Raw genomic sequence first — 12,380 nt, 5'->3', positions numbered from 1 at the left:
TCAGTGGTCGTGTTGCTTTTCCAGAACTACAAAAGCGTGATCGAGTAGACACATGATGTCGAGACGGAAAGAAAGTCCAAGTGAGCTCGGGATACGCTGTGTTTCTCCTGACTGCAACAGAACACAGAGAGAAACGTTTGATAGATAATCACCTTACAGGATTCACTGTGAATTTCACTGCAATGTCTCTTAGCAAAACATCGATATTCACATGTACATACTGTCCAGGACCAGTCAAAAGTTTGTACACCGCTACTCGTTTGTAGATTTTTCTGTATTTTGATTCTTGTAGAACAATACTGAAGACATCAAAACTATGAAATGAAATAACATATGGAACATATAGGTTATTTACCAGCTGGGAGGTCCGTATTAGGGTGCATCAGTTGCCCCCTAAAAATGAAAAGTTCCTCCGATCATGATGCATTTTTGTTTTTATGTTCCTTTTGGTAAGAAAACACACTGGGTGAAATATTTTGACAAAATTCAAAAGTTTAATGGTGGCACCAGGAGCTCAAAGTTATGGAAAAAGCTGCTATTTTATGACTTTTATGACAAAATTTCGATCACTTTTCATGAAACATTATGGCACCTTATAGAGTATACCAAATATCTTAGATACACATTTTTAGTACATATTCTAAATATATTATCAAGCACAGTTTGAGTTTTAGCTGTTCATTGAATCATTGTTCAACTACTTTTAAACAATACAAATGTATTATGAATCACATTAATGCTTCTCAGTCCCTCGCAAAGGTTCTTAACATGATCTCTGGGTCACAAGAAATCAATAAATGGAGTCCAACATTGTGATTCAAACCTTACGCGAAAACATAAAATAAGCGTTTTTTGGCAAAAAAATGAACCTCATGGTGCCGCCATTAGACTTTTGAATATGGTCAAAAAATTTTACAGGATGTTTTTATTGGTGAAAAGAAACACCCGAACAAAAATGCATCAGATTTTATGAAAGTGAGGGCAACTGATGCGCCCTAGTCCGTATGGTGAAATACCGTGACCGAGGTCTTGAAAGTACTGAGCGAGGCCCTCTGGGCCGAGGTCAGCATTCAAGGCCGAGGTCACGGTATTTCACCATACAGACCGACCTTAAGCTGGTAAATAATACATTTATTTTTTTCTTTACCAGATTCTAACAGAAAACGAGAGCGCCCGAAAGGGAAAACTGAGCCGAGACGCCTTTTTGAATCCTCATTCATGGCTGTAATGCAAATGGCTTCCTCCTTGGTATACAAGTGCACTTCCATGGCAGGAAAAAAACTACATTTTGCCGCCTATGTAGTCTCCTATTTATACAAAATTGAGTCATTCAGGATTCAGCCATGTTTTTGCTCGGTGTTAGCAAGTTAGAGGTTTTTAGCTTTCTCCTGAAATGTTTTCTTTTATTTCGTCTTCCTCAGGGTAGTAAAACTCGCTTTCGCTGTGAACACTGTTGTTATCGCTATCCATGCTGTAAAATTAATGCTATAAGATTTTTGATAATCTTATAAATAAATATTATAAAAAAAGATAAATGTTGACAAAAAATGCTACTATGTTGTTATTGTGAACGAGTGAGTCGCCAGAGGTCCGTATCTGGGGTCTGTAACTGGGGTCCATACCGTAGGATACGGACCCGCTCGCCAGCCAATCAGAGCGCAGGATTTAGACCGTGAAAAAAATAAATGGAATTATGTGGTCAAAAAAGTGTTAAAACAAAACAAAACATCTCTCATCTCATCTCATTATCTCTAGCCGCTTTATCCTGTTCTACAGGGTCGCAGGCAAGCTGGAGCCTATCCCAGCTGACTACGGGCGAAAGGCGGGGTACACCCTGGACAAGTCGCCAGGTCATCACAGGGCTGACACATAGACACAGACAACCATTCACACTCACATTCACACCTACGGTCAATTTAGAGTCACCAGTTAACCTAACCTGCATGTCTTTGGACTGTGGGGGAAACCGGAGCACCCGGAGGACACGGGGAGAACATGCAAACTCCGCACAGAAAGGCCCTCGCCGGCCACGGGGCTTGAACCCGGACCTTCTTGCTGTGAGGCGACAGCGCTAACCACTACACCACCGTGCCGCCCAATATAGCAAAATGATTTGTTTATTTTTTGCTCTGCTAGCAAAAATAGATCCCGATGAAGTCATACTCATCACCTAGCTGTCTAGCTAGCTCACAGTGATTTGTTCATTCCTGTTAGTTAAAAGGTGCTTCTGGTAAAATTGGCTTCCCTTCTTCCATCTGATTTTATCTTCATCTGAGTTTAAGTCAAAAGTGATAAAATATTCATGAAAATTGGATCATTTGCCATGTCACGAACCCTTTGATGATTTGACGATATCACTAACACTACTGTATTTACTGTTTTGAACTAGGAAGTGGAATTTTACGCGAACACAGAGTGGAATAGTGAGACAGTGAAACATCTCGGTGCAGTTATAGTAAATATAAGCACTCTTGGAACGTTGCTCAATCCATCAAATTAGTGGACTGGGTCAAACTGTTGTATAATGTGTTCTAAACCAATACAATGTGCATACTTATTTTTCATTTTTTAGACAGTTTGCCAGAAACAAACATCCATCCATCCATCCATCCATTATCTGTAGCCACTTATCCTGTGCAGGGTCGCGAGCAAGCTGGAGCCTATCCCACTGACTATAGGTGAGAGGCGGGGTACACCCTGGACAAGTCGCCAGATCATCACAGGGCTGACACATAGAGACAAACAACCATTCACACTCACATTCACAGCCAATTTAGCACCACCAGTTAACCTAACCTGCATGTCTTTGGACTGTTGGGGAAACCGGAGCACCCGGAGGAAACCCACGCAGACACGGGAGAACATGCAAATTCCACACAGATAGGCCCCCGTCAGCCACTGGTCTCGAACCCAGAACCTTCTTGCTGTGAGGTGACAATGCTAACCACTACACCCCCGTGTCATCCCAGAAACAACAAAAAAGAGACTGCTCTGAGAGCATAATATCCCCTGCTAGCAACTATGCAATAACTCTGGTAAAATGTGACTGAACTGAACGAAATTGCAATATGTGTATTACCAACATATTACAAAGAATCCTGTCAAGTTTCGTGAAATTCCTCCAAAAATTGTGAGAGGAGTTGATTTCAGAAGGTGAGTACCCTTCCTGGGACGGACGGACGGATAGACGGATGTCGCCATGACATAATCCCCCTTCGGGCCTTTCGGCCAGCGGAGGATAAAAATTGTGAGAGAAGTTGATTTCAGAAAGCAAGCACACCTTGATGAAATTGCCAAAGTATAAGTTTGTTAATAATCAAGGGCATAACTCTAGTAAAATTTGCCCAAATTAAACGAAATTTCAATATGCATATGAGTGATTCCACGCTTATGGGTACTGAAATGGGGACATGAACTTATTTTTAAAAATTCACCTAAAACCATTTCTTTTTTTTACCATCAGGTCACAAAACATGTAATCTTTAATGAATGATATGTTAAAAGATAACTTTAATTTTCTGAGATGTAATAATAACATATTTATATGCCAAAGTCAGAACGTAACAGAAGTGTTGTGGACATATATATTCTCAATTTTAACAATGTAGAATTACTTTTTGAAACATAGGAAGGTGATGTTTTAGCAAATATAATTAATAAACATGTGTAGTAGAATAAACATACACATTCTTTCAATAAGATTAACATGGTATATAGCTAGATTGTAATTAATTTGTAACAGACGCGAGATGGACAATCGTAACAGAAGTAATGTAACAGACATCATTTTGGAACTCATAGGCTTGACTTTGGCATATAAATATGTTTTTATTACATCTCAGAAAATTAAAGTTATCTTTTAACATATCATTCATTAAAGATTACATGTTTTGTGACCTGATGGTAAAAAAAGAAATGGTTTTAGGTGAATTTTTAAAAATAAGTTCATGTCCCCATTTCAGTACCCATAAGCATGGAATCACTCATATAACAGTCATATAACAAAGCCTTCTGCCAAGTTTGGTGAAATTCCTCCACAAATTGTGAGAGGAGTTGAATTCAGAAGAACGTACACCCTCATGAAATTGTCAAAGTACAAGTTATTTAATCAAGGGTCAAAACTTTGGTAAATTTTTCACAAGCAAAATTAAATCACAATATTCGTATTACGGTCATATAACAAGGCCTTTTGCCAAGCTTTGAGAAATTTGTCCAAAAATTCTGAGAGGAGTTGATGTCAGAAGGCGAGCACACCTTCATGAAATTGTGAAAGTACAAGGTTGTTAATCAAGGCCCACAACTTTGGTAAAATGTGACCGAATTGAACAAAATAACAAAATGCGTACTACTGACATATAACAAGGACTTCTGCCAAGCTTTGAGAAATTCATCCAAAAATTGTGAGAGGAGTTGATTTCAGAAGGTGAGCACCCTTCCCAGGATGGACAGATGAATGGACGGCAATCACCACGACATAATCTCCCTTCGGGCCTTTCGGCCAACGGGGGATAAAAAAAAAAAAAGTGCGTGATTGGGAGGGTTTTACCCTGAGCAAGAAGTGTGTTTAGGCCACACCCATTCCTAATACAGATACAGTGGTGCTTGAAAGTTTGTGAACCCTTTAGAATTTTCTATATTTCTGCATAAATATGACCTAAAACATCATCAGATTTTCACACAAGTCCTAAAAGTAGATAAAGAGAACCCAGTTAAACAAATGAGACAAAAATATTATACTTGGTCATTTATTTATTGAGGAAAATGATCCAATATTACATGTCTGTGAGTGGCAAAAGTATGTGAACCTTTGCTTTCAGTATCTGGTGTGACCCCCTTGTGCAGAAATAACTGCAACTAACCGTTTCCGGTAACTGTTGATCAGTCCTGCACACCGGCTTGGAGGAATTTTAGCCTATTCCACCATACAGAACAGCTTCAACTCTGGGATGTTGGAAGGTTTCCTCACATGAACTGCTCGCTTCAGGTCCTTCCACAACATTTCGATTGGATTAAGGTCAGGACTTTGACTTGGCCATTCCAAAACATTAACTTTATTATTCTTTAACCATTCTTTGGTAGAACGATTTGTGTGCTTAGGGCTGTTGTCTTGCTGCATGACCCACCTTCTCTTGAGATTCAGTTCATGGACAGATGTCCTGACATTTTCCTTTAGAATTTGCTGGTATAATTCAGAATTCATTGTTCCATCAATGATGGCAAGCCGTCCTGGCCCAGATGCAGCAAAATAGGCCCAAACCATGATACTACCACCACCATGTTTCACAGATGGGATAAGGTTCTTATGCTGGAATGCAGTGTTTTCCTTTCTCCAAACATAACACTTCTCATTTAAACCAAAAAGTTCTATTTTGGTCTCATCCGTCCACAAAACATTTTTCCAATAGCCTTCTGTCTTGTCCACATGATCTTTAGCAAACTGCAGACGAGCAGCAATTTTCATTTTGGAGAGCAGTGGCTTTCTCCTTGCAACCCTGCCATGCACACCATTGTTGTTCAGTGTTCTCCTGATGGTGGATTCATGAACATAAACATTAGCCAATGTGAGAGAGGCCTTCAGTTGCTCAGAAGTTACCCTGGGGTCCTTTGTGACCTCGCCAACTATTACACACCTTGCTCTTGGAGTGATCTTTGTTGGTCGACCACTCCTAGGGAGGGTAACAATGGTCTTGAATTTCCTCCATTTGTACACAATCTGTCTGACTGTGGATTGGTGGAGTCCAAACTCTTTAGAGATGGTCTTGTAACCTTTTCCAGCCTCATGAGCATCAACAATGGTTTTTATGAAGTCCTCAGAAATCTCCTTTGTTCGTGCCATGATACACTTCCACAAACGTGTTGTGAAGATCAGACTTTGATAGATCCCTGTTCTTTAAATACAACAGGGTGCCCACTCACACCTGATCGTCATCCCATTGATTGAAAACACCTGACTCTAATTTCACCTTCAAATGAACTGCTAATCCTAGAGGTTCACATACTTTTGCCACTCACAGATATGTAATATTGGATCATTTCCCTCAATAAATAAATGACCAAGTATAATATTTTTGTCTCATTTGTTTAACTGGGTTCTCTTTATCTACTTTTAGGACTTGTGTGAAAATCCGATGATGTTTTTGGTCATATTTTCAAGCACCACTGTACAGTCAGATATAGGCTTTGCTTAACATTAATCCAAAGTGTCTTCCACTGAAATGAGGCAGAAAAACACAGGCAGTACACATGCAAAGCTGAACATTAAGGAGTTCAATACATTGTTCAAGGTCCCAACCCTGGCTCTCTATCAGTGCTCCCAATATTCCCACTAGCACTGACCTCAATCTGCTGAATCACCACCACCACCGTCTCTGTCTCTACTGGGCATGGAAAGAGATGAAGTGACTTCAAATCAGCAAGTCCACATTACTTTTCCAGCCTCGAACAATCCCGAACTGACTCCTGTTTACGTAAGCGTGAGGAGACGAAGCCAAGCCTCAATCCATATATGCCCAGAGCTCCTTAGAAAACGCCAAACGGTTTAAGTTAATGTCCTAGTCTCTGCCATTTTCCCAAGCTTTCTTCACTTTTGAGGACACAGTAGCTTTTTGTATCCTTTTTGCTAATGTTACACTGTGACTTTCGAACCAAAAGCACATCTCCACATGCTCCTGAAACTTAATCAGCCATGCTTGTTAGCACAATTAATCTTGACCTGGACAAACATACTGGTTGACTTAAAACCAGATTGATTAGGGCAGAAGGGCATTGAGGGACGGCACTGAGGTAACGAGGGATGATTTTTTCCCCCTATTTCTCAACTAAATGTACTGTATGTTATGCTGGAAAGTAATCAGATACTGCCATATGGAAATGGTGTGGCCTTCGGATATGAAGTAGAATAGTACATTCGAAATGATTTCCAGGTATCTTGATTTGAGTGTACAGATTGTATTATTAAGCCAAAGTGATGTGTGACGATTTAGATAAGCAGTTTGCACAATGCTAAACTGGAGGCTATAAGCTTCCGCTACTTGTTAGCTTGTGACTCTGTGATTAAGGTCTACTGATAAGACTGTTGTGAGCATTTCAAGAGAAGTTTCTGGAAAAAATCAACTCTAGCATTTTTCTTGTTTTCTCTCTGGATTTAAAGCAAGGGCATTTTATCTGTGAACAGCAAGGGAGGAAACGTCTCATCCAAAAATACCTCAAGGGGCACCTATGACATAATCAGCAAGTGTTGTCTTGACTTTTGCCCATTAATCTCTGGTGTAGAGCCGAGGTATCTGTAAATACGTCTCAGTTTACCCAGTCTTCTCACAAATATTGGACGTCAGCATTTCCGAAAGCCGCTACGGGGTGAACAGTGGAGTGTTTCACATTGCACTAACATGACTCAAGCTATTAAAGAAAGCCAACATGTTGAAGTGAACATGATACGCTATGATACAATATGATGGTACACAGTTTCCATATTACTACCGCCACCAAATTTGTTGGAGAAGGATATGTTTTCACTGCTGTTTGTTTGTTTATTTCTAACATAACTCAAAAAGCAGTGAATGGATTTGGATGAAATTTGGTGGAAAAGTGAGCCATGGGCCAAGGAACAATTCATTAGATTTTGATGCAAATCCTAATATGTACAGTACAGTGCTCAGCGTAAATGAGTACACCCCCTTTGAAAAGTAACATTTTAAACAATATCTCAATAAACACAAACAATTTCCAAAATGTTGACAAGTTTAATATAACATCTGTTTAACTTATAACGTGAAAGTAAGGTTAATAATATAACTTAGATGACACATTTTTTCAGTTTTATTCAAATTAGGGTGGTGCAAAAATGAGTACACCCCACAACAAAAACTACTACATCTAGTACTTTGTATGGCCTCCATGATTTTTAATGACCGCACCAAGTCTTCTAGGCATGGAATGAACAAGTTGGTGACATTTTGCAACATCAATCTTTTTCCATTCTTCAACAACGACCTCTTTTAGTGACTGGATGCTGGATGGAGAGTGATGCTCAACTTGTCTCTTCAGAATTCCCCAAAGAAAATAATTTCTTTACACCACAAAGGTGAAGGCTACAAGATCATCAGCAAAGCTTTACTTATCAGTCAGAATACTGTAGCAAAAGTGGTACAAAAATTTAAGAAAGATGGAACTGCAACCATCTCACAGAGACATCCAGGTCGTTCACGGAAGTTAACACCTCGACAGGAGCGTCTTCTGATGAGAAGGGTTGAAGAAAATCGGCATGCAAGTTCACTGCAGTTATCTAAAGAAGTAGAAAGCCAAACTGGGGCGACTATTTCCCGTGACACAATATGGCATACACTGCAGAGGAATGGCATGCATGGATGCCGTCCACGAAAGAAGCCTCTCCTAAAGCCCAGGCACAAAAAAGCCCGCCTAGAGTTTGCCAGGGCCCATGCTGACAAAGATGAAGACTACTGGGACTCTATACTCTGGAGTGATGAGACCAAGATAAATGTTTTTGGAACTGATGGCTTCAAAACTGTATGGCATCGCAAAGGTGAGGAATACAAAGAAAAATGCCTGGTGCCTACAGTGAAACATGGTGGTGGCAGTGTCCTTATGTGGGGCTGCATGAGTGCTGCTCGTGTCAGGGAGCTGCATTTCATTGACGGCATCATGAATTCACAGATGTATTGCTCTATACTGAAAGAGAAGATGCTACCATCACTCCGTGTCCTTGGTCAATGTGCACTTTTCCAACATGACTAAACACATATCTAAGGCCACTGTTGGATTTCTGAAGAAGAACAGGGTGAAAGTGATTCAGTGGCCAAGTATGTCTCCTGATCTGAACCCAATCGAACACCTATGGGGAATTCTGAAGAGACAAGTTGAGCATCACTCTCCATCCAGCATCCAGTCACTAAAAGAGGTCGTTGTTGAAGAATGGAAAAAGATTGATGTTGCAAAATGTCGCCAACTTGTTCATTCCGTGCCTAGAAGACTTGGTGCTGTCATTAAAAATCATGGAGGCCATACAAAGTACTAGACGTAGTAGTTTTTGTTGTGGGGTGTACTCATTTTTGCACCACCCTAATTTGAATAAAACTGAAAAAATGTGTAATCTAAGTTATATTATTAACCTTACTTTCACGTTATAAGTTAAACAGATGTTATATTAAACTTTATCTTGTCGACATTTTGGAAATTGTTTGTGTTCATTGAGATATTGTTTAAAATGTTACTTTTCAAAGGGGGTGTACTCATTTACACTCAGCACTGTATGTGGATCCAGGATTGTTTTGTCTGTCCCTAATCTAACTCAAAAATTAGTGAACGGATTTGGATGAAATTTGGTGTACAGTTTTAGTATTATACTAGGTTCAAGTGACTTGATTTTGATGTTGATACTATGTGGCTTGCCAGAGGTATGCACTCTATCGAGTGCCCTTGTAGTCTTTAAATGTAGTTAATCAGCGAAGATGTGCATTTGTTGTGTGCTGGCGCTATGAGGATTACGTGACACTCTTGCTTATTTGGTTCCTTACACAATATGACATTATTATTTCTACAATGAACTATCAGATAGCAAAAACAGTAACGACCATCTTCAGTCCAAAATCAGTTTCTTCCTGAGCTCAGAGTTCTCAAATCACCAAATCTATCAGCCATCAGCTAAATTTGCTGTTACTTAGGAAGATTCACAAACTAATTTTTGAGTACTGCATCGGATCGTACCTTCCTTTATTTGCTGCTGTGGTGGTAGTGCTGCTGGGCTGCTTGCATCTGGTGGTATTGATGGCACCGTGGGCTCTGCACCCCCCCTCCTCTGATGGTATGACCTGGTGATCCATAGGCTGCTGGGTGATGTCCAGCATGGTGTCCAGCGCGAATGGGCTTAGCTACAGGACGTACAGGAAAGAATGTTGAATAAATACTTGGGAAAGTAGTTGTATCGTTATTATATCCATCCATCCATTATCTGTAACCACTTATCCTGTGCAGGGTCGCAGGCAAGCTGGAGCCTATCCCAGCTGACTATGGGCGAGAGGTGGGGTACACCCTGGACAAGTTGCCAGATCATCACAGGGTTGACACAGAGACAAACAACCATTCATACTCACATTCACACCTACAGTCAATTTAGAGCCACCAATTAACCTAACTTGCATGTCTTTGGACTGTGGGGGAAACCAGAGCACCTGGAGGAAACCCACACAGACACAGGGAGAACATGCAAACTCCACACAGAAAGACCCCCATCAGCCACTGGGCTCGAACCCAGAACCTTCTTATTGTGAGGTGACAGTGACTACACCACCGTGCCGCCCTTGTTATTATATGCAATACTATTGCCATAGTATTGCCATCTTCAGTAATAATGGCATCTTCAGTAATAATGGGGTGTACCCAGTCATTCTGTTCCCAAGTTATAGTATGTGGGTGACTTTATGCCAACCATGGCATGTTCCATGGAACCAATCCAATCTCTGTTTATTGGGCAGCACGGTGGTGTAGTGGTTAGCACTGTTGCCTCACAACAAGAAGGTTCTGGGTTTGAGCCCAGTGGCTGACAGGAGCCTTTCTATGTGGAGTTTGCATGTTCTCCCTGTGTCTGTGTGGGTTTCCTCCGGGTGCTCCGTTTTCCCCCACAGTCCAAAGACATGCAGGTTAGGTTAACTTGGGGCAGCCTTGGGCTGAGGTGCCCTTGAGCGAGGAGTAGATGGTTACAGATCTAAAATCAGTATGTACATGCACCCTCCATGATTATTGGCTTCTTCTTCTTCTTATTATTATTATTATTACCCCTTGTACAAATTAATTAAAAGGGTTACGAAAAAATCCACCTTTTGGTGAAGTCGTTTCATCTCACACTGAAAAAATGAGAAAAATCCAACCTTTAATTGAAACAAACTTATTCAGAGAAAAACAAATCTCTCATCAAGATATAATTATTTTCACCAAAAACACATGTGCCACTATTATTGGCACCCCTGCATTTAATACTTTTTCCAACCTCGTTTTGCCAGTAAAACAGCACTAAGTCTTCTCCTATAACATTTTATAAGTTTGGAGATACAGAGCAGGGCATCTGAGACCATTCCTCTTTACACAATCTCTCCAGATCATCCAGGGTCCTCAGCCCTCTCTTGTGCACGCCACTCTTCAGCTCAGAAGCTGGCCAAATGTCATGGATTACAGCTTTAAAGTTCCTACACACTCCAATCAACTCAAAAATGTACAAGTTAAATGGGAAACGTGCTTCAGTGACATTGAAACACTGTATAATGTTCACTATAATTTCCAGGGGTGCCAATAATTAAACTGATTTCAATTAAAAGGTAGGATTTTTCAAATTTTTTTTAGTGTGAGATGAAGTTACGTCATTAAAAGGTGGATTTGTCTAATAACAATAATTATTTGAATAATTGTCAAGATCACCGTGTGTGTGATTATATATATTTATCAACATGCTGCTGCACTGTTGCCTCACAGCAAGAAGGTCCTGGGTTCGAGCCCAGCGGCCGGCGAAGGCCTTTCTGTGTGGAGTTTGCATGTTCTCCCTGTGTCTGCGTGGGTTTCCTCCGGGTGCTCCGGTTTCCCCCACAGTCCAAAGACATGCAGGTTAGGTTAACTGGTGACTCTAAATTGACCGTAGGTGTGAATGTGAGTGTGAATGGTTGTCTGTGTCTATGTGTCAGCCCTGTGATGACCTGGCGACTTGTCCAGGGTGTACCCCGCCTTTCGCCCGTAGTCAGCTGGGATGGGATGGGCTCCAGCTTGCCTGCAACCCTGTAGAACAGGATAAGCGGCTACAGATAATGGATGGATGGATGGATGGATGGATGGATGGATGGACAGGTGCTGCTAAATTCTCAATAAATGTGAATATGTCTCCCCCTTCTGGAGATAATACGTAACACTGATAACTAAAAAACATTCCCTACTTTAGTAGTTTGGTGGTTTGAATTAAAAGTGTCATTCTTTGGTTTTGAGACTTAGCTACAGACCACATTTAGCTTTTGGTTGTCAAAACTAAATCAGACGTAAGGTCTTACTTTCAATGTAGTAGTCATTTGACTGGATACTAACCAATCTGTGCTGTGTGGCTCCTCCTGGCCTGGTTTTTGGCCCTGACTGCCTCTTTGATTCTCTCCACCTCCTGCTGGTAGCGCTTGCGGTCTCTCATGGCATTCTCCTTTGCCTCTCTCAATGCCATCTCGAGGGATTTCACACGCTCGGCCGTGGCTCGAAGACGCTTCTCCAGCTTAGGCAGCTCGCAGCGCAGCTCTGCATTGTCACGCACCAACTTGAGAGAAAGCGTGAGAGAAAAATAATTGCTGGAAAATGTTTTCATTGCTATCTTGCCCATATATAAATGTACTTACACAATG

The 12,380-nt window shown here is 40.9% G+C and overlaps 1 protein-coding gene across 1 annotated transcript in view; it reads right to left on the bottom strand.

Annotated features, from left to right (window-relative positions):
- Positions 1 to 12,380, bottom strand: part of kif5c (kinesin family member 5C) — a 152,566-nt gene continuing 140,186 nt past the window's right edge. The window contains 5 exon segments of the mRNA XM_060930522.1: positions 1 to 111; positions 6,337 to 6,377; positions 9,724 to 9,858; positions 9,861 to 9,887; positions 12,079 to 12,295. Coding sequence (XP_060786505.1) covers positions 1 to 111; positions 6,337 to 6,377; positions 9,724 to 9,858; positions 9,861 to 9,887; positions 12,079 to 12,295 — 531 coding nt within the window.

The sequence above is a fragment of the Neoarius graeffei genome, chromosome 9 (genome assembly GCF_027579695.1).
Source record: "Neoarius graeffei isolate fNeoGra1 chromosome 9, fNeoGra1.pri, whole genome shotgun sequence".
In the NCBI taxonomy this organism is placed as follows: Eukaryota; Metazoa; Chordata; class Actinopteri; order Siluriformes; family Ariidae; genus Neoarius; species Neoarius graeffei.
This window is presented reverse-complemented; position numbering and strand designations above follow the sequence as displayed.